The sequence below is a fragment of the Leptopilina boulardi genome, unplaced genomic scaffold, assembly GCF_019393585.1.
Source record: "Leptopilina boulardi isolate dan_hultmark-lab unplaced genomic scaffold, ZJU_Lbou_2.1 LbouV2_325, whole genome shotgun sequence".
Lineage (NCBI taxonomy): Eukaryota > Metazoa > Arthropoda > Insecta > Hymenoptera > Figitidae > Leptopilina > Leptopilina boulardi.
Window position 1 is genome coordinate 3,894,498 of NW_026137891.1, and position 22,438 is coordinate 3,916,935.

Below are 22,438 nucleotides of genomic sequence, written 5' to 3' on the forward strand. Positions count from 1 at the left end.
GGAACAACTCAAACAAGATGAGTTAAAATTCAATTTTTATTTCTATATTCTGGCGTATAATTATATTATACAATTTCATTAAACATGATAATCATAGAAAATAAGTATAAAATGATTCAAGACAAAACTTTTTTTTATATTTGATTGCCAGTAGACATGGAAAAAAATATATTTGTTCCAAATAATCAATATTTCTTTAGTAAATAGAAAAATAAAAAAAAATCCATTTGACTTTACACCCCAAAAAAATGTTATTCAACGAAATGTAGTCAATATTGCTTTTTGTAATTTATTCAAAAAAAAAATCCTCGATTTAAAAAAAGTATTTTTATTAAAAAAAATTTGTATTAAAAAAAATTTTTTTTAATTACAAAATTTTTAACAAAATATTATTTGAACCAAATAAAATATATTCGAGTTAAATAAACGTATATTTGTCTCAGAGCCTACTAACTTATTTATTTGGCGTAAATAAAAATTTTATTTGTCAGAAATAAATTTTTCTTTGGCTCAAATAAATTTTTTATTTCAATGTAATAAAATATTATTTGCAACAAATGAATGAGTTATAGTAGGCTCGGAGACAAATATATACCATATTTCTCTGAGTGTAAATTTAAATGTTTTCATATGTAAAAAATGACTCTGTAAAATATAAAATCACAAATTTTTAATAAAATGTTTTGTAATCATTAAAAGAAATTTAATTATTTAAAAAAAATTCCAAAGCAAGTTATTTTTTAATATAAAAATATTTTTATCCTAGTTTTAAAAAATTTTAAGGTTAGGTTTTCATTTGTCTGTTTATAATATCGACGTGTTTTTCATCATTAAGGGCAATTATTAAATTTTTCCATATTATTTTTTTTTTTTTTGAGTAATAGTGCGTACTACTGTACGTCGGAAAAACAAAAAATTTCTATTCCAAATAAAAGAATTCAGACAACAATATTGTTGATTATTCAAAAAATAAATCCTATTGTTTATAGTATCATTTTTTTTTCGATTTTTTTTTCACCTAAACAACAAAATGGTAATATTTCCGTAATTTTCATTAAAATGAAATACATAAAAAGAGGGGGAGAACTAGAATTTACACGCAGCGCGCAGGCCAGCGCAGAGAAGAGCGTCATTGTCAGAAAACCAGTGCGTCGTCTTCTCCCTCACCCTTCTCCCTTCGATTGCCAAGCGGTGTGGACGCGAGACATCTCTAATAATTACTTTAAGTGTGTTTAAATAATTTACCCGCCAAAGAGACTATCTAGTGTTCAAGTTATAATAATCCATTAATAACAAAATGGCCAATCAAGAAAACAAGGATTTCAGCGAAGACGTCAGTGAAAATTATGAACAAAACGGAGATGGTGAAAACGGCGCCGGGGACGCCGCTGAAAATGGTCAGGGAGAATCTCAGGAGGATAGGTAAATTTCTTTTCATTTAAAACATAATCATTTGTTTTTTTTTGTTAGTAATTAAAAATTCAAATCTTGTATCTCTGGAAAATTTATCTCATTGTTATTATAGTTTTACTTGTTTTCTGACAGTGCTCTCACTTTATTTGAAACAATCAATAAAATGGCGTTCGTACAGAATCTGTCTGCTGCATTTAAATCTCAGATAAAAATGCATTGTTTTCTTTTTTTCGGAGTATTTGATAAATTTTTGTGTGTATTATTTTTTATTTTTAAACAATCCCTAATGCTGAAAGGATTTTTTTTTTCCTGAGAGAAGATTTGATATTTTTACGAAACAAATAAGAATATTTTAATTCAAAGTGGAGACGCCGGTTATGGACCCGGGTGGACGCGCCCACGCTAGGGAAAGGCTAAAATGGCGTCAATCGATGCGGCGTTCCTTTTTATTATAAAATCTATATTCAAGGTTTCTTTGAAATTATCCTTTCTATTGTTTTGATAATTATCTTTTTTTAAATTAAACAAATATAACTTCCTTCAATTTATATTATATTTTTTTCAGCTACTCCAAAATGACTAATTTGTTAATATTCCAATTATTTTAATTAAAAATTGAATAAATTTTGAAAAATTTTTAAATAAAAAAATAAATATTTATTTTTAATTGAATAATGAGAAAATAATTAATATAAAAAGAAACTGGCGTCCCACTTTATATAGCGTCTTAGACTTAGAAATCTAGATTAATTTATCACTACAATATATTTGTCAATGACAATTGACTGACTTATGGCATGCATTCGTAATAAGTTAATGATAACTTAATTCATAATCGATAAATGTTTTGATTTGATATTGTGCTTTCTTTAGTAATTAATAATAAAAAAAGAATTTTGTACAAAACTGATCCTAATATTCTATATCTAATAGTAATTCAATTTTATTAATATTTTTTTTATCAATAAAGGGACATTGTTTATTTTTGCCTTTAATATTGATGATTCTAAATAGTAAAGGTAATAGAGAAAAAAAAAATTTGCTATTTAAATTTTTTGACCAGCCGAGACTCTTCTCGTTCTTTGCAGCCGAATTCTGGGTGATCAATTATTCTTATTCAATGGTAAATTATATGTCTGCTAAAAAAAAAAAATTGTATCAGTCCCTTGTTTAATATATAGTCTCAAGTTTCAAAAATCACGAGTCATTTTCCAGTCAGTATTTCATATATTTATAAACTCGTACCTAAATTTTTGTTCGCTTCTGTTGATTATTAATATTTATCAAATTAAGAATTAAATTATTGAATCACATTAAAGAAAACAAAAAAAAAAAAATTCCCTCATTGAGAAATTAATTTATCAATTGAGAATGTAAAAGAAATTATTTCTATTTTTTTCTAAGAGCTTGAGACTATTTTTTTTATCAAAATAAAAAAAAAAGCAGAGAATTATTGAGAGAAGTGAACATCAAGTATATATATATACAAGTCCGTCATGTCTCGTCATGGCACAAGCACTGGAAGTTGAGTCAATTGTGTCAGATCAGTCAAGTCTCGCACATTTTCCTGCTGGGTCACGCGTAGAGTCAAATTCAGATCCGAAGTCAATGCAGTTTGGGCGTGACCGAGCACAGAGTCACTAGGGCCAATGCGAAAATCACGAAACAAGTTCGGAATGCATTAACCCAAGTTTATGTGGCTTGATCTGCAGGTGGCAAAAACGACCCAGTGCGAATATGGTGGGCGGCTAGCAACCGGCTTATCGTGACCTGACCGACAACTGAGTATCGACGATGTGACTGGTGTCCATGGTATTTATCCACCAGCCCTAAGACGACATAAAAGAAAAAGTTCAATCGATATATATATAAAAAAAAATATATACCTAAAAAAAAAAAAATTAGCGATTACCGCACAAAAAAAAACTAATAGAAAAATATGAAAATCTTTCTTTAAAATGCCAAGACAACTATCTTGACTCGAGAAATAAAGATAACTTGCCAAAGACGAGAGAGAATTAAGAAAAAAAGAAAATTCATTAGTAAAACGTATTTGTTTCATAAATTGTAATATTGTCTAAAAATTCGTTTTATTTATTTTTTTATTCGCCTTTGATGATAATTATTTGAAATTATTTATATATAATATTTCGGATAAGTTTTTAGCATTTTTAATATAGAGTTGCAGTCTTCTAGTGAAAAATCTTTGGGCCAATCAGCAGTCTGAGATACAACTTGGATTTAGTTCATTCTTGAAAAAGTTTGAATTTGAGATTTAAAAAAAAGAAAAAAAAAGATTAGACAAAATGTAAAATTTTCAATTTCATTGTTTTCTTTAGGCGCAGCTGATTGTCATCTGGGTGTAATTGCTCGTGTTTGTTGAATTTTGTTTTAAGAAAAAAAAAAAAAGAAAAATTTTTTTATTACTCTCTCGATGATTGCGTAATTTTCTTTATAATTTTTTTTTTCTAATTTTTGATAAAGAAAGGCAAAATTTTATTTTATTGTTACGGTAATGATTTTCCATCTTTCATCAGAGATGTCTGCATATGGTATGATATTACTATTTCTATATTTATAATAAGATTATTTGTTCATTAATGCGGTAGAATTTTTTTTTTTATTCAAGATATAGAAATTGTCTGATATTTTATAAACAAAATAGTTTGTTACTATTTTATAGAGGATTTTCCTTTTTGACAAAAAAGAAAGGATTTTTTTTTTCAGGAAACTAGTCAAAATAAAAAAGAAATGAAATTTTGTAAATTTTGTTTTTGTCTCAGTATTTGAATCAAAAGTTTGATAAAAAAATAAATTCAATTGATTTGCAGGTCAGCTGGAGCATAGATGGAATCTCGAAAAGAATTTTAACATTAAATTCATTTGTTGATTTAATTAAATTGTTTTATAAATGGCAAAATTTAAGAACAAATTTAATATATTAATAATTTGATGAAATAGTATTTTAAGTTCTATATCCAGGTGGTAGCTGTCTATGGTCATTGTGATAGTTTTAATAATTTGAAGGAAAAAAAAAAAAACTTAGTGTATTTGAAATTTGTCTGCCTATCATTTTTTATTACAGATAAACTTGTTAAGTTGCAGTGATTTGAGAATTTTTGGTGATAATACAAACCAAATAAAAGTCTTATTTTAGAGATAAATCAATTTTAAATTAAAATTAGTTTACATTGTGTTTAGATTTTTCTTTTGAGAAGAAAAATAAAAATTTGTTAGGAATTACGAGAAAAATTTTATAGATTTTACTAAAAAAAGTTATTTTTTTTTCTTATTTATAGGAAGTTGTTTGTTGGTGCCCTCAGCTGGGAAACTACTGACAGTGAGTATATTTAAATATAAAGAAAGAAAAAATACCAAAAAGAAGAAGAAAGAGAATTCTATTAATATACGGGAATTTTTAGAGGAACTTCGTGAATACTTCAGTAAATATGGAGACATTGAGAGCATCAATGTTAAGACAGACCCAAATACAGGACGATCAAGAGGATTTGCCTTCATTGTCTTTGCTAAAGCTGAATCTCTCGATAAGGTAAAAATGAATTTTTTTTTATTATAAAAATACAATCTTGATTTAATTTTTATGATGTTAATTGAAAGTCAGTTCTGCTACTGAATGTATAAATGAAGACAATTCTTTCTCTGAGATTTTTTTTTAAATTATTTAATTTTTTTGTATTTATGCAAAATAATTTTTGATTCTATACTATATTTTTTGTTTATTTTCTAGATTATGTCAGCAGGTGATCATATGATCAACAATAAAAAGGTTGACCCCAAGAAAGCGAAAGCCCGACATGGAAAAATTTTCGTCGGTGGTCTTTCAACCGAATTATCCGATGATGATATCAAAAATTTCTTTGGCCAATTTGGAACCGTAAGAATATATTTTTATTTTCTGATAAATTTTAGAAACAAAAATATATTTTGAGCTAGTTTTGTTTAGCTATAATTGAAATTTAATTTTGTGTAGATCGTTGAAGTTGAAATGCCCTTTGATAAGACAAAGAACCAAAGGAAAGGATTCTGTTTTATCACCTTCGAATCTGAACAAGTTGTCAATAAACTCCTGAAGACTCCTAAGCAAACCATTAATGGAAAAGAGGTAATAATTTATCATTTTCTTTCGTAATTTATAATCAATTATTTATATAAATCTGCATAATTTGTTTTTTTTAATTTTTTATTTTAATAATTCTATTTTAATTTATGATGTTAATTGAAAGTCAGTTCTGCTACTGAGTGGAAGTGAGGATAATTCTTTCTCTGAGATTTTTTTTTTATTTCTGTAAAAGTAAATGAAAATAATTGTATATATATATAAAGAGTTAATGAACAAAAATTTCAGGTGGACGTGAAAAAAGCAACGCCAAAAGTTGATGGAATGGGAGGAATGAGAGGTGGAATGATGCGTGGTCGTGGAACGAGAGGAGGTCGCGGAGGACGTGGAGGTTTCCAGGGTGGTTGGCAAGGCGGTTATGGTGGAGGCTATGGCGGCGGCTACCAGGGTGGATATGGAGGTGGCTACGACAGCTACGGAGGATACGATTATTACGGCGGTGGGTACGGTGGCTACGGCGGCTACGACTACAGTGGCTATGGTAATTTTCATGACTTTTACTGAAGGTCGTTCGTCATTCGTTTCTGCGATAAACTATCGTCTTTCTGAGAGATCAGCACTTCGACGAACGGCTCTGAATCGTGGATGCCACGATAATCGCGCTTCCCTCTTTTGAACAAACGCATTATATATATATATATATAAATAATATATATTTTTTTTGTTCTATTATTATTTTGCTCAAAATGAGGCGCAAGCATAAAAAAAAAGATTGCTCCAAGGTTTTCGCGATTCGGATTGTCTATTCTGAAGACAATTTATGATTAGACATATATATTGTACATACTGTACGATAGGCGAAAAAAAAAGAAATGTGTGATATTATTTCTAACAGAAACGACATAAGAATGTTGATTTGCAGGCAAATCAACTTCGGTCTATTCTTTGCGCCCCTTTTTTTTTATTTTTTCTTTCATCGTGATGATAAAATTTCCCTAAAAACAATCATGAGCACAAATATTCGTCATTTAATGGCAAAATATCAAAGTCAATTTTCTATCGTTTCGTGAAAAAGAAAAAGAAAACAATTTTCCAAACGAACAAATTTAATTCTAATCTCCTTTTATTAACGTTGTTACCCGTTTAACGTAACTAATTACTAATCCAAAAAAAAAATAATATTTAATGCCTTGTTAAAAACGAACATTAATGAAAATTAACCATTGCTGAAAAATTACTTTATGATAAAATTATCTACAATATATTAAATATGCAAAATATATACATGGCGCATTAACAAATAAGTAATAACATATAATATTATGTAACAGTGAAAGTGTGAAGGCAGACTAACCAAAAAAAAAAAAAAAGATTTCTCGAGTACTTTTATATATTTTTTATTTATTTATTAAGTAAAATGACTGAACAAGTCACTATTTTTTATGCAACTTTTTATTTGACTTATTTTCTCATGAAACTTTGAAAATATGTTTTTTAATCTTTTATTTTATTTTAACGTGATGGTAAAAATTTGAAAATTATTTTTCAAGTTATCTACATTTCATACGTTCACTGATTGATGTCAGTGAATCGGTGGAATTTACTATTGTTATTATTATTATTTTCTAGTAATTTAATTGTCTTTTTTTTTATATATTTTTTTCTTGTTTCTCTAATTCTGCAGACTCGCTGACTTCAAAAACACTCAATCACTGTAACATAATTATATATATAAATACTTTGTGAAAAACATTAAAGTAAAACTATATATAACATGGTTTATGAAATGGTATATGTATCCCTTACTCCTGCTTTCGAGTCCTATCAAATTCCTTTTTTTACATTCATCAATTAGCCAAATTAACCATTTTTTAAAAATTTGAATATAACAAAGGGAATTATATTTTTGTAGGAGTTTTTTTTTTTAATTTTAAATTTCAAAAAAAAATTTAATTTCTTCGTGTATGAATTTTAGATAAATTTATCAACTAGTTTAATTAATTTTTTTTTATGATTATAAAAGAATAGTTAAATTACAATTTTGCAAAAACAATCGAAATCGACGTTACTGACTTGATTGTCTCTTTACATCGTGTGTTCCATGAAACGCAGACGGCTATGGCTATGGCGGTGGTAGTTACGATGGTGGCTACGCAGGTGGGCGCGGTGGTGCACGCGGTAAAGGTACGCATTCGCGTCCTTTCTCTATTCTCGTATTTTCCATCATTTCATTTTATCCTTTCCTCCCCTTATATATCGATTACCGAAATCCATTTCTAATCGATGTCAATCGATTCAAGTCTTTTTTCTTTCATAAATTTGCAATGAGAAAAAACAAAATTTTTTGCACCCGGATAATTTTTATTTTTTTAATTTAATTAAAAAAAGAAATTAAAAATTATTTCTTTAAAGATTATTTAAAATATTTTCAGTGTGGCCTTAAATCAATGTACATCGATTGGATCGTTCCTTTATTATTATTTTTTTTTTGCATCGATCCTTTTCGTTATAAAAATAATTATCTATTTAATATGCACGGTCTTGAGTATTATTTTTAGTTTTGTTTGATTTTAGAATAATTTTACTGTTAGAACGTTTGAAGGAGCACTAAATGTAACAATAATTTTTTTTTATTTTTTGTGTGAAAGATTGTTATTATTATTTTTCTATCTTTACTCACTAACGCTGATTAATTTGAGTTAAAGAACACGCGACCCTTTTTTCAAAATTTCTCAGAAGATTTTTGAAAATATTCTAAATCGGCGCTTTATTATAATAACACTTGTAACAGAAGAGTTTTTATAATTACACTACACGCTTTCAAAAAAAAAAAAAAAAAATTATCCAGAAATGTTTAACGAGGCTGGGCACTCTGCATTGATTCGGAACGCAGCCATCTACCTGAGTAAAGTCTGAATTTTCTGTAGTCGACTTTTTTTTCTGTGTTAATCACTCAATTTAATATTTGTAGATATATATTTTTTTCGTATTAGAATTTTTTTTTTAATTTTTGTTTGTACTTGCTATAAACGAAAAGAATAAAAAAAAATTATTCAATTTTATAACAATGTTTTATAAATATGTTTACAGGGGGTGCAGGTTTTGCTGGAAAACAAAGAGGTGGAGGTAGAGGAAACGCCAGGCATCAGCCTTATTAAATGAAATTATAATTCACGAACTCAATGCCAATCTGCATTGTGATCGTTGGTGAGTAATTTTTTCCCCTCCCCTTTTATCTCCAATGTTTTTTCTTTCATTTTATTTATTGTAAAAATTAGCTAAATAAAATTTCTTTTCTACTTTTCTTTTTTTGTTTATAAAAAAGAAAAAAAAACAATTCCTATTTTTTTCCTTCTTCCATCATTTCATTTTTTTTTCGAAAGTTAGTATTTTTCCTGCATGATTTAGAAATAAAAAAAAAAAAAAAACAATAGATTCGTGAATAGAAATTTAAACTCTGTCCGGTTTTCAGCGCAGGTGTGCAACGTTCTGCATCTTTCGATAATACGAGATAACGACTGAATACCATAAAATCAACATCAGCAGTCTCAACTTTTCGTGTTTTGTGCAGTTTTTCTATATAATTTTTCTTTTTATTTTAAGCTTATAGTCAATGATTCATACTTAATAAATGATTCTCTAAGTCTGATTTTTTTAATGAAAATAAAGTGTTGAGCAAAGGGAAGTACCATCATTGTCCATTGAATATTGAAATTATTTATAGAAAACTAAATTGTCATTTATTGAGGAAACGGTAAATAACTTAATAATTTGAATTTGTAAACCCTTAATGACATTGATGATATTTCCTTTGCCCTCTGAGTTTTGCATTTCTATACTTCAATTAGTTATACAAAATATTATGAATAATTATCGCGATTAAAAGATGGATGAAGGGAAATAAATGGAATTTTTTTTAATGGAGAAAACAAAAATTTTTAACTATTGATTAAAAAAATTTAATATGTTATTTTCGTGACAAAATCGTGGATTCATATCATGTTACAGAATGTGCCTCAGTATTCTCAGATTTACTTCCAAACGGAGCATCAGAGCTTTGCCATAGCTCTATTACTGGATGAAATACGGATTAATCTACTTAAAACGTCTACTAGGCAATACTCATTGATTTTTTTGGTTACGTCAATTTCAGGATTTTTTATCAATTGAAGAAGGCAGTTGTGAAGAGAAATTTGACAACACCAATAAAATATTTAATTAAATTGATATTTCATTATTAAGTAAAGGCAATATTTAAGTGTTTTATAATAATTTGAGAAAGAGAAAAAAAATCTAGAAAATTAAATTTTCGAGAAGAAGAATATGTACTTGAGCACAATAATAATTCTTTTTTTATCCTAGATAAATCGACTGATGTCTGCAATTGAAAATGTAAATTAATTTAAAAGAGTCGCGTAAATATTGATGCTTCCGAAAGAAATGAATGTACCATAGTGTGTTTGGATGAACTGTATTTGTCTCAAGTATATTTTTTCCGGATATCGAAAATCTCGGGACACTCACGTGTATACGTACACGAATACATTAGAATTAAGCCCTAGGTATTTATTAAAATTATTATTTTATAGGATTAATTGCAATACCAAAATAAAAAAAAAAATTCAGTGTCGGCTCAAATTTGATTTATTTTTTATTTACCTTACTATTAATGTTTAACATTCATTGAGAAAACTGCCTTAATGAATTATTTAATGGGGGCAATAGATTTAAATTATTTTCTTATATTATTTATAATAATGAAATATTAATGTCTTTGTATGACTTTCCAATGATTGAACAAATTAATTGATAATTTATCATAATTTTAATTTACATATCGAAGTTCATTTTTTCAAATAATTTTATTGACTTCTAAAAATAAAAAAAAAATACTTTTGAATGAAGTAGTAAAATCTTTCATTAATAAAAATATAATTTTTTAAAATTTGAGATAATTTTTTTTTAACAATAATTTATTACAATAAAAAAATTTGCTAAAATAAATAAAATAGTTACATATTTAGCAATAAATAAAAAAATTAATTGGAGTATTTTTATAATTTGTTATTTTATTTTCTAAATAAAAATTTGTTTATTTATTAAAGTTTCACTGACTAACGTTGTCATATCTAACGGGAAGTTGACTAAAACGTGTAATCAGAGGTGGAATGAATCATTTAAATTTTTACACTTTATAGCAAGCTATTAATAAATTTTATTATAAATTTTTCAAGCTTGTTAATATTAATAAAGTGGGAACTATATTTTTTTATTAAATTGTACATTTAATGAAATACCCTCCCTTTTACGTATTGATTTCATTTCCGGATGACTCAAGGGGGATTAATTCTAGAATTTCATTGGTCAATTTAACAGTAGTTTCACAGCCACATGTTCCTTTTTCTTTCTCTCTCAGTTTCACATCTGTCACATTTACTATCTCTTTTTAATACTAATTTCAGGGACGTAGTAATTATTTCAAAATTTTACTGTTCAAAAATTATTTTTCAAATATTGAATATGTAAAATTATTTCAACAATTGAGCTTTTAAATTAATTTGAATATCAAAAACAGTATTTTAAATACTATATATCCAAAAATATATGTATTTATTTAATACTTATGAATCAAGTGAGTCTATTATAATATATTATTTTATCAGAAAATATATAACCGAGAAAAAAAATTAAATGTCTTTTAAATTTATTATACACGTGAGTGTCGGATTTGTTTTTTTGCAGCATCTGAGAAATGAAAATTATTTCTCAAATTAAATTGTTGTGATAAAAATAAAAAAATTTTGTAATAATATTTATTTTGATGTTTGGATTTATGTTTTATTAATGTTAATAGAAATAATCAATATTTGAGCATTATTACTAAGAAAAGTAAAGGGCACTACTGATTTTGTGTACATGAATGAATCTCGTAAATTTTCACGCCTTCTGATTGGACAGTGATGTTAAATGGGAGAGGAAATTACCCATGAAGCACTACGACTACCCATAAATGAATTGTATAAGGAGAGTTCCCCTACTTCTACCACCACTATTTCGTTCTTCTTCTTTTGGCAGCCGAGCAGTTCGGACGTAAAGTGTTTCTGACTCGGACTTTAATCTAATTTTCAAATCACAGTTACAATTACATAGTGTTTAATTATTTATTGTTTAAATATTAAACTATTTTAACAAAATGGCCAATGAGGAAAATAAGGATTTCGCCGACGATATTGCGGATCAGGGTTTCCCAGTCCAGCAAAATGGAGAGGGCGGCGGCGGTGATGCCACTGAAAATGGTGGTAGTTCAGAATCACAGGAAGACAGGTAAATTTTTTTCCAATCAGAACATTATTTTTTTTATTTATATCAATATTTTTTCGCGATTTTAAGACGCCCGCGATATTTATTTTAAAGCGAATTTTTTTTTTTCCATTGTAATCATTTATGAGTCATTAATTTTAACGGCATGAACGAAATGGCGTTTGTTCCGGCACGTTTTGGGGGAGAAAACTAGTAATCCATTTGCATCTTGTTCGGATTTCAATATTTTTTGGTAAAATCGCGGGCGTCAATTATCGTATTCGTACCCTTTAGCTCGGACCACGTGTATTTTGGGTTAGAGAAAATTATTTACATTTTTTTCAAGCCGCTAAATGTGGAAACGCCGGTCATTAGAGCATTATGAAAACCTTGTTTGAAAGCGAAAATGGCGGCCAACGAAAAGTTTTTCACACATGATCGATTTTCTTATTAACTTGACTCAGTATTAATATTTACATAGTAAATTTGCAACTTTATGTCGAAATTCAAAAAAAATTTTTTGCAACAATTAATGTTTATTTACTATGTGATCCGGAAATTGTTTTTTTTTTTTATCTATTGCGTTGATATTCTCAATGGAATTTTTTACGTTGTTAATATGTATTGTGTATATGATGTAAAGTTTTATAATGTGTATTTTTTATTTTATGATGTCACGTTTTTCAAGGAAATCAGTTTTATAATGTGCGTAACGATGAACTTGAACTAAGAATTTTTGTTAAATACAACTTAACCTTTATGTTTATACGTCCTAAGTTCTGAATTACGAAATATAAACAACAAAAATTTGCAAGTTAACATTAGTAAAGCGTAATTTTTATTTATTTATTTATTTTTTTTTTTTGAGAAAAACTTTTATCGATTTTTCAGCAAAATAGGAACACGACGTGGATTCTTTGACGCTGGCCAAACTAATATTTTTGTAAATAATTTAATATCTTATCAGATTAAATGAATATCGAATTTTATTCTCTTTTTTTTATATATATATTTTAACAGCTTTGGATTTAGAAAAAATTTTCGTTCGAGATAACAATATTTTTGGAATTTGGGTAAGCATTAGATTCTAATTTGTAGAAATTAAAAATTTGGGTAAGTTTAAATTTTTAAAAATTTATTTTAATATTTTTATTCGTTGGCCTCGTGTTTTCGTTTCTAAACTGCTTCTAAAAGTAACCTTTTTTTAATTTATCGTGGATTTATACAAGAAAGTTTTAGTAACAATATTAAATTCGTGCTCCGATCGTGAATAATTTAAAATAAAAAAAAACCGGCTTTCCACATTTAACAATAAGTAAAAAAATTTTTTATTAATAAGATTTGACTGACGTGTGGCATGTTATTAAATTAAGTTTAAGGTAAATCTTAATAAATTATTGAGTAGAATTATTTCCATTAAATGTAATGTCTTGTAATAATTGAATTTTTGTAAAGATCATAAATTTGTATATAAATAAAATAAAATTTTCCTCACTTCCACTATTCCCTTTAAAAAAAAAAGAAAATTGTGCATTTTGTTTTTTGACAAATAAAATAAAGTTTAATTTTGCCATCGAAAATTTTATATAAAAAATAATGTAACGCATCAATTGTTAAATTTGTAATTATACTTTGTGTATAGAATTTTGCAAAAAAAAAAAGAACTTTAAAGTTTGTATTTGGCCAACCAAGACTTATTCCAACATTGCTACTGAATTTTGGTTGGCCATTTTTTAATTAACATTGGGCTAAAATAGACTGCTTTGCCTGGAAAGTGTGAAAATGATCATTGTAGCCATACGAAAAAGTAAAAAATAATATTTAAAAAAAAAATAAATAAATAAAATAAAAAATAATTGTTCGAAATCAACGTCAATTTCAAGTCCTTCGTGTTTCGTCATGGCGCAAACACTGGAAGTCGAGTCAATTATCAGATCGTTCAGTCTTGCACAGACCTGCTACATCACGCGTAGAGTCAAATTCTGATTCCAATTGTCAATGCAATTTGGGCATGACCAAAAGCACAGTCACTAGGGCTAATCCGATTAAAAGTTTTGATAAGTCGGACTGCCATTAACCCAATTTATGTGGCTTTGGTCTGCAGGTGTCAATCGACCCATGTGTGTGAAAATGGTGGGCGACTCGCAACTGGCTAACTGAGATCCAATCAACAACTGAAAATCAACAAGAGACTGGTGCCTACGGTATTTATCACCAGCCCTAGACGATAAATTTTTGAAAAGATCAATATAATATCTCCAATACAAATAGCGACTATCACACTTGACAGAAACGTGAAAAATTTAAACACGTTTTTTGATTAATGCTATGAAATTGTATTACGAGAGATTAACTATCTAACTTGATGATTGAGAAAGATGAAAATTTGTTTAAAACAGATTAAAAAAAAAAAGATTTTCTTTTTAATACAAACGGAAAAAAAAACAAATTATCTTAAAGCTATTCAATGAAACTCGACTAACTTCTCGCGATATCCGTTATTTTTTTTTTTTCAATATATATAAAATTGATGTCTTCTACCTATTGTTAAATCTTTGGGCGAATCTGCAGTCAATATTCAACTTGGAAATAAAATTTTTTAAAAATTAAATTTTTGCTCGTAATTATCTTTAGGCGCAGCTGATTGTCAACTGGATAATTATATTTAATGCTCGTGTTAAACTTGATAAAGTTTTGCTAATTGTTGCTTTTTTTAATGCGGAATAAGTTCTCTCTTTTTTTTATATTAAAAAAAAACACGCACATATATTTAAGCGCACAAAATTGTGCCCTTTTTGTAAATTTGATCTTTTAACATGGCAGACAAAACACTTATACACACGTACACATCTTTCTTTTAACACTCATCATTACCAGGAGTTCATCCGAACGGTATGAAATTACTATTTCTACTAATACTAATTCTACGAATTTCTGTTTTTTGTCTCAATGATTCTTGTAAGAAAAAAAATAATAAAATAAATTGTCTTCGCTGCAAAGTATTATTCTATTCAAAATTTGTACAATTAGGATTTTAATGTTATATTTAAATAGTAAGTTTTACGAGTATTTCAATGAATAGCCTGAATTGAATTAAATTTGCAAAAAAAAAAAAAAAAAAAAACTCAAATTGCTTTGCAGGTTGGCTGAACATGTAATTTAAGATTATTATAAAAATTTGAGTTTTAGAGAAAAAAAAAAAGTTAAAAATAATGAGTAAACCGTAAATTTTTTCAAGTTCTTGTTAGCCAGGTGGTAGCTGGTTGTGGTCATATTTTTTACTTTGTAATTAAATTTTCAAATAATTGGTTATTGAAACCACCTGTTATATATAAATTTTTTTTTTACTTTTTATTGCAGATAATTTTTTATAGTTGCTGACATTTGAGAATTTGCCGTCATCAGAAGCCTCATTATAATAAATTGTATTTTAATTAATTAAAGCGTTAAATATTTTGCTATTTTCTCATTTATATAATATAAAAAGTTCAAATTTCTTTCTAAATGATTAGTTAGGAATTATTAGTTAATGTATTGATTTAAATTAACAGTGTTCTTTTTTTCTGTCCTATATAGAAAATTATTCGTTGGCGCACTTAGTTGGGAAACCACAGACAGTGAGTATAGTTTTACATTAATTTAATTTTTGTAAAATTTCATTTAAAAAAAAAAAAAAATTAAAAGAATTATTTAAATTTCAAAATTCGATTCAATTTGAAAAAATTTCGCAATGATGTTAATTTCCTTAGGACACCTTCAGACAGCAGAATGGCACTGTTGTATGAGACTATTAAGAATTTTTTACTGAGCTTTTTGAAAAAAGAAAATAAAAATAATAGTTTATTAGATAATATCAGAGACTATAAAATTGATTAATTTTTTTCAGAGGAACTCCGCGAATACTTCAGTAAATTTGGAGACATTGAAAGTATTAATGTGAAGACTGACCCCAATACCGGCAGATCACGAGGTTTTGCCTTCATTGTCTTCGCGAAAGCAGAATCTCTCGATAAGGTAAATATAAATGTTTATTGCTAACAAATACAAATTAATTATTGTTCATTACTTAATAACTTATTTTTGCATGAAAAAAATTAAAATGATGATTCATGAAAGTCAGTTCTGCTACTGAGTGGAAGTGAGGATAATCCTTTCTCTGAAGTTTTTCAAATGAATTAAAATTGTTTTTACTTTAACAATTAAATTTCGTTTATCTAATTATTTTTCTTTTTTCATTTTAGATCATGTCAGCTGGCGATCATGTCATTAATGGAAAGAAAGTTGATCCCAAAAAGGCAAAAGCCCGACACGGAAAAATTTTCGTTGGTGGTCTTTCTACAGAACTCTCTGACGATGACATCAAAACATTTTTCGGTCAATTTGGAAACGTAAGTATCTATTGTTTTATGATTTTCGATTCAGTGGGGAATATTTTTAAAATTATTTTAAAAATATTCATTTCGCAATGATGCTAATTTCCTTAGGACACCTTCAGACAACAGAATGGCACTGTTGCATGAGACTATTAAGAACTTTTTACTGAGCTTTGAAAAAAAATTAATTTTTTTTTTAAATTCCAGATTTTTGATACTAAAAGATTTTTTAATTTTGTGTTTGACAGATTGTTGAGGTTGAAATGCCATTCGACAAGACAAAGAATCAAAGGAAAGGGTTCTGCTTTATCACATTCGACTCTGAGCAAGTCATCAATCAATTGTTGAAGACACCTAAACAAACCATCAACGGCAAGGAAGTTGATGTGAAGAAAGCGACACCCAAACCTGATGGCATTGGAATGATGCGCGGAGGAATGGTACGAGGTGGACGTGGTGGACCACGAGGTGCCCGAGGTGGACGCGGTGGATTCCAAGGTGGTTGGCAAGGAGGTTATGGAACTGGTTTTGGAAGTGGTGGATACGGAGCTGGTGGCGGCTACAGTACCGGATACGATGGCTACTCTGCTGGTGGCTACGATTACTACGGCGGTGGGTACGGTGGCTATGGAGGCTATGACTACACTGGTTACGGTAAACTTTCATAACTTTCTCAGAGGACCTTAATATTTCAAATCAAAAAAAAAAAAAAAAAAAAAATCAAATTTCAATTTAAATGATCAATTAAGTTATTAAATGTTTCCGTATTTAATTTCTATATCAATAATCAATTTACTTGTAATTAAAACTTGTGTTTGGATATGTTTGAGAATTAATAATTTTTTACTCTCATAGGAAACAAATTTGAATTTGACATTGTCATCAAATCATTTGAGATTTAATGAACAATGTAAATTTAAAGATTATTATTTCTCTCAATTTTGAACATTGACATTTTCCTTGTTATCCTAATTCCATAACCAATTTTCACTTGAATGCAGTGCTTGGGAATTGAAATTATAATTGCGCTGTGAATTATTGTTTCCAATTTATCATTATTTAAAATAATTTTTAAAAAAATTAAATTACAAAATAATTCGTTTTAAAAGTATTAGAAAATTTTTTTTTTTATATACGTGGTACAAAAATTGGAGACTTTTTTTTTACAGCGCGTTTATTAACTTTAATATTCTCATTATATAAACTTCGACTAATTTTTATTGAGTGGAAAGCATACTCGACTCAGTTTTTTTTTTTGAGAAAAAAATGGAGAAAAGAAAATTGAAATATCCAAAAACTGTCGAAGTTTTTCTAATTTCTTTTATCTATTTTTTGTATTTTAACAAATAACATACTTGTGTATGTTTTAAAAATTATATTGTGCAAATTGATTTATTTTTTTATCCATCCTATCTTCTTTTAACATTTTTATGACTATATATTGCAAATTTATAATAATTTGAGTAAAATAATGTATAAAATATCCGATAATATTTATTCGAATATAATTTTTTTTTAATTTAAATATACCGCATATAAGTGTCTATTTTTTAAAAAAATCTACCAACAAGCCACTTTGAATTTAATTCTTTAAATTAATTTAAGAAAATTAGAGAAATGAATTATTTTTTAAAATTAGATTCGAAATATTATTGACTTATTCACTTAGCCATGTGTTCCATGAATCACAGATGGTTATGGCTATAGCAGTGGTAATTACGATGGTGGCTACACGAGCGGGCGTGGTGGTGCACGCGGTAAAGGTACGCAATAGCGTTCCTGTGTTACATTTTTTTTTGTTAGTATCCTTGTCTAGTAGATGTATTAATTAAATTCCTATTTTGTTCAGTGAAAATACAGAAACAATAATAATAATTTGTTGAAGTGGTAATTTTTCAAAACTAACTTGAAATGCGCCTTTCTATTTAAATGGTTAATTTTTTTTTAATTTAAAAAAATTAAATGAAAAAATTACCCAGATTGTAAATTCTGAAACAAATGATCTAATTTTCATAAACTTTTTAAATATTTTGTCAATATTATGAGTGACCTAATTTTGTTTTAATTAATTTCTTAACATAAAAAATAGAAGTAAATTTTGTTGAATAAAAAATGTGAATTATAACTTTAAAAAAATACATTTTCTGATTAGTATTTTTTTTTAATTTACAAATTTAGGAAAAAAGATCAAAATAATTAATTTACATTGAATTATACGTTAGAAAATAATTTCATATATTTTTTTTCAGCATAAAAAAGACAATAAAGTATTGTCTAATTGTTTTTATTGTTATGAAAATATTGAAAATTAATTTTTATCATTTGTTTCAAAATTACAAAATTTTATTTGATTTGTAAATTCTTTAAATGTTGTTTCTAATACAGTAATTGAAATTCAAACATTGTGTTTTTAAATTGTAAGTTTTAATCATTGATTTTTAATTTATGTTAAATTATGAAAAAATTAACTATTTAATAATTTTCTTTTTATTTAAAATATTACATTTTGAAAATGCAATTTCATTCAAATTTTATTAACTGTCATTGCTTGTTAATGAATCCCATCTAAATGAAACTAACACCGGTTGTTTGTATATCCTGCACGATTTAAATAAAAAAAAATATCCTTTCCTACAGTTTAAAAAAATATTGTCGAAAAGAGTTACACACTAGTAATGAATAAAGAAGAGGGGCTGTTAATCGGAATGCAGCCTACAGCTTACTACCTTAGCCTGTAGCCTCTAAATAGAATTTCTAATAATTAAGAGTATGCCATTTTTGATTCGTGTCTACAGCACTTGCTTTTACAGTAGAATATGTTTTCTTGTATTTTAGATTATCACGAAACGAAAATTTATATTTAATGAACGTTGAATTTTGTACTTTAAGATTAATTTCTTTTTGTTAATTATTCTTAGATTAATAATTAAAAGAAGATTGGGGTGGGTTCAAATTGTTTTGAACTAACGGAAAATTGGGGGTGTGTTTCAGGAGGCTCAGGCTTCGGCGGAAAGCAGAGGGGTGGTGGCAGAGGGAACGCAAGGCACCAACCCTATTAAAGGAAATCCCTTATTACAAGACCGCAATGCATTTCGCATTGTAACCGGTGAGTCTCCTAATTCTTCCTAAATGTCAATGTTTTTTCGTACACCTTAGTATCTTATTTTTTTTTTAATGGAAAAAAAATGAGGCAAAAAAATTTATTTATTTGCTATCTCTTTTTTTTCCTTTTAAAAATTCGATACAATAAAATAATAATAAAAATTTTCCTAGTTTGCATCTATTTCTGTTATTTATAATTTGTTTGAATTGGTGGCTGTAAGTTTGCTTTTTTTTAATTTTCAAAACTCTTCCTCGTATAATCCTAATCTAATTTTTCTTTCACCTAAAACCATGTTTTATCCTATCCTTAATAAATTCAATTAAAAGCACATTTAGTAATGTTTAAATTAAAAATTAATAATATTTATCTGAATTATGAAAATTTATTTAAATTTTAAAGATTTTACTTTCCTATTTTGGAAATTTTTAATTAGAAAAAAAAATTGTTAATTTAATGGGTCTGAAGATAAAGTTTTGGATGTTGATAGAAATACGAGAATCTAAATTTTTTTTTCTGTATAATTACAGGTTCCATGCCCTTCAATAAACCTCATAAATCGTCAAATCATCATTCCATGAAAAACCATCGCTCTCAATCAAATGTACAACAAGGTAGACCGTCACAGAGCAACTATCAAGACATGCAAGAATTCCAGGAGTAACTTTTTACTTCATATTGGCCTAAGATCGATTAGCTAGACGGATCTGTGTAAATTCATATATTTTTTTTTGTCCCTTTCTTAACTTTTTTTTCTTTTGTACAGATTGTAAATGTAAACTTTGCACTGTCAAGTGAATTTTTTTTGTTTGAAACTCGCTTTCAAAAATATTAATGAAACTTTTATATGTTTTTTTGGTTTAAAATTTAACTTTTCTTTTCATTCGAGATTCGTTTAAATGTCATCTCAGCTCTCCTGGTTTTGTACAGACAACAATGGCAATTTGAAACAAGTCAGCTGGCTGGCGTCTACACGTATAGCATTGATCCTATTTTAACGATAAGATAATTTTAATTTTGTCTATACATCTAACTTAAGAAACTACGATACGATAGCGAAGTAAGTAAGGCAATGTACTTTTACATGAAAATTAAGTCAATGCAAAGTCACAGTTGCCCACATGTTAATAAGAACTACGCGATCTTATCTAGCTCGAAAAAGAGATTATTGCTTTCATATGAATAAGAATAGGATTAAACTCCTTTAGTGTATATAAATAACCCTTACGATTTCTCGAAATAATATTGGCCTTTAATAATTAAAAGAAAAAATTAAAAAAAAAAGAAAAACTCGGTGTTTAGTATTTTGTTATTGTTTCCGTCGAAATTTAACAGAAGTGAGTTAAGGCCTTCAACACTGTTTTAATTTGAAAATGTCGATACTTTAATTCTGATTTGAAAAAAGTTGTTTCAACTTGTCTTCCAGTTAGAAATTTTATTAATGAAAATTTGAAGAAAAATTGTTAAAACATTTTCGGGTCTTAACGGTTCTTTTTCTTTTTTTTTTTTTTGTTAGATTGACACTGATTAATTGTAACGCCTTTTTCGTATTATGCGCAAACTCGGAAAGACTGTTTTTTATTTTATGGCTAAACATGAAATTTAGACAGTGGAATGTCTAACTTGATTCGAGCCTTAGGAATTTGTAAATTGTAAAATGCATCGGGTGAAAATGTCACTGGCAACTATTTAAATACATAAAGTGATGCATTGTAAACAGTTGTTTATTTATTTCACTTCCGTATTTTTTAATTAAACATGATTTCAGTATTAAGGAGTTCCAATTCCAATTTTGTAAATAACTAATATAATGGATGTTTCTTTTGGTGAATTAGATTTTAAATTTTATTAGGATTAATGAAATAACTTAATATTAATGAAATATAATAATTTTACCTTGTACATACATTATTGTTTTGTTTCTCCATGGATGAATTTTGCCGTATTTAATTTGTAATCCAAGTTCAAAATGTCCAGTTGCAAAATTATTAAGGAATGCAACCCGTCATACACTTCACTATCACTTTATTTTTTTTTCACATCACACAAATAACTTGGAATAGAATGACACAAAATAATTTTCAAATTAATGCCTTTTAACACTTAGTAATTGAAGCTTTCGGAAAACAGTTATTTTTTCAGGAAATTTGCAACAAGATGATTTTGTAGGCAACCCGTCGTACACGTAATTTTTTTTCACTCAATTTTACCAGATAAACGATTAAGATTTTTAAAAGAAATGATCAAAAATCAAGTCCCAGAATTTGCGTCAACAAAATTACACAACTTTTATAAAAAATCACAAAGTAATTCTCAAATTATACTTGAAAATAGAATTGACTTTGCTGAAGCACTCTCCCGCCAAATCGAAACTTAACCGTTTTGCACTCACTTTCACAAATCGAACATTTTCTCTTGAAGTAGTGATTTATTTTTTAAAATTATTATTCCACTTTAAGTATTTTTAGTTATGGCATCGAAATCTAGTCGAATTTTATTAAATCATTCGAATAAATACACTTTTTTTGATTAAAATATACCGGACATCGCGACACGTACGTTCGAACCGAAGACGAAGGAGAATTCCACTGATCAAAACAGAATAGCCAACATAAGACTAACAAATTTTTCTACTTTTACTGTATACCGTTTAACAAAAATATATTACAACTATTAAGTTTAAATATAATAGATCAACACGTTAAAATAATTAAAAATTAATAATATTCAATTATCTTATAAGAAAATCAACAATATATTAATTTTTTGATTTTATTATCTAGAGATTTTTTTTTTTCATATTGTTACTACTGAAACTAGTGTTTTTAGAAATTTAAAAATTACGCATCTTATTTTAAATGTTATAAATGTTTCAAAATATGAAAGGATAATAATTTTTTATTATTCTTTTAAAAAAAAACCCAAATTTTTCTTTTTTATAACTAATTTCTTTTAAATTCTTACTGTTTCTTATAAGTTTCAAATTATAATTTGAATAGAAACATTTTCATGGCGTATGTTGTAAAATACGTAACTATGTTTGTAATACATACGCAAAATACTGCAATATTTACGTAAGTCTCGTTAAATATAATAAATAATGATTTTTTATTGCAAATGTTTAGATTTATAAGAGTAATCATTCTTTAAAATAAAGTTAATAAGTTAAAATAT

At 27.1% G+C, this 22,438-nt stretch overlaps 2 protein-coding genes across 16 annotated transcripts; both read left to right on the forward strand.

The window, feature by feature from the left end:
- The first annotated feature begins 1,129 nt into the window (after positions 1-1,129).
- Positions 1,130-10,129, forward strand: LOC127284663 (RNA-binding protein squid-like). 10 transcript variants are annotated; one of them, XM_051310226.1, is made up of 9 exons: positions 1,130-1,422; positions 4,713-4,753; positions 4,836-4,963; positions 5,162-5,308; positions 5,405-5,536; positions 5,780-6,032; positions 7,604-7,675; positions 8,582-8,698; positions 8,964-9,135. In XM_051310226.1, the coding sequence occupies exons 1-8, from the start codon at positions 1,298-1,300 to the stop codon at positions 8,647-8,649; spliced, it is 966 nt and encodes a 321-aa protein (XP_051166183.1). In that variant the 5' UTR covers positions 1,130-1,297; the 3' UTR covers positions 8,650-8,698; positions 8,964-9,135. The 10 variants fall into 10 exon arrangements, with proteins under 10 accessions (XP_051166183.1, XP_051166184.1, XP_051166182.1 ...); XM_051310227.1 differs by having other exon boundaries at positions 8,969-9,135; XM_051310225.1 differs by lacking the exon at positions 8,964-9,135 and adding an exon at positions 9,500-10,129 and having other exon boundaries at positions 1,131-1,422.
- Positions 10,130-11,530: 1,401 nt separating this feature from the next.
- Positions 11,531-20,981, forward strand: LOC127284662 (RNA-binding protein squid-like). 6 transcript variants are annotated; one of them, XM_051310219.1, is made up of 8 exons: positions 11,531-11,815; positions 15,368-15,408; positions 15,678-15,805; positions 16,033-16,179; positions 16,413-16,818; positions 17,856-17,927; positions 19,156-19,270; positions 19,795-20,981. In XM_051310219.1, exons 1-7 carry the CDS (start codon positions 11,685-11,687, stop codon positions 19,221-19,223), a joined length of 993 nt encoding a protein of 330 aa, XP_051166176.1. In that variant the 5' UTR covers positions 11,531-11,684; the 3' UTR covers positions 19,224-19,270; positions 19,795-20,981. The 6 variants fall into 6 exon arrangements, with proteins under 6 accessions (XP_051166176.1, XP_051166178.1, XP_051166177.1 ...); XM_051310221.1 differs by having other exon boundaries at positions 16,413-16,776; XM_051310223.1 differs by lacking the exon at positions 17,856-17,927 and having other exon boundaries at positions 11,532-11,815.
- Positions 20,982-22,438: the final 1,457 nt, after the last annotated feature.

Excerpts from the sequence above, each read along its gene's own strand:
- LOC127284662 (XM_051310219.1), top strand. The coding sequence starts at position 11,685 with ATGGCCAATGAGGAAAATAAGGATTTCGCCGACGATATTGCGGATCAG. Across the intron at positions 15,806-16,032 it reads AAGCAGAATCTCTCGATAAG|ATCATGTCAGCTGGCGATCA; the intron begins GTAAATATAAAT and ends TTTTCATTTTAG. Across the intron at positions 16,180-16,412 it reads TTTTCGGTCAATTTGGAAAC|ATTGTTGAGGTTGAAATGCC; the intron begins GTAAGTATCTAT and ends TGTGTTTGACAG.
- LOC127284663 (XM_051310226.1), top strand. The coding sequence starts at position 1,298 with ATGGCCAATCAAGAAAACAAGGATTTCAGCGAAGACGTCAGTGAAAAT. Across the intron at positions 1,423-4,712 it reads GGAGAATCTCAGGAGGATAG|GAAGTTGTTTGTTGGTGCCC; the intron begins GTAAATTTCTTT and ends TCTTATTTATAG. Across the intron at positions 4,754-4,835 it reads CAGCTGGGAAACTACTGACA|AGGAACTTCGTGAATACTTC; the intron begins GTGAGTATATTT and ends GGGAATTTTTAG.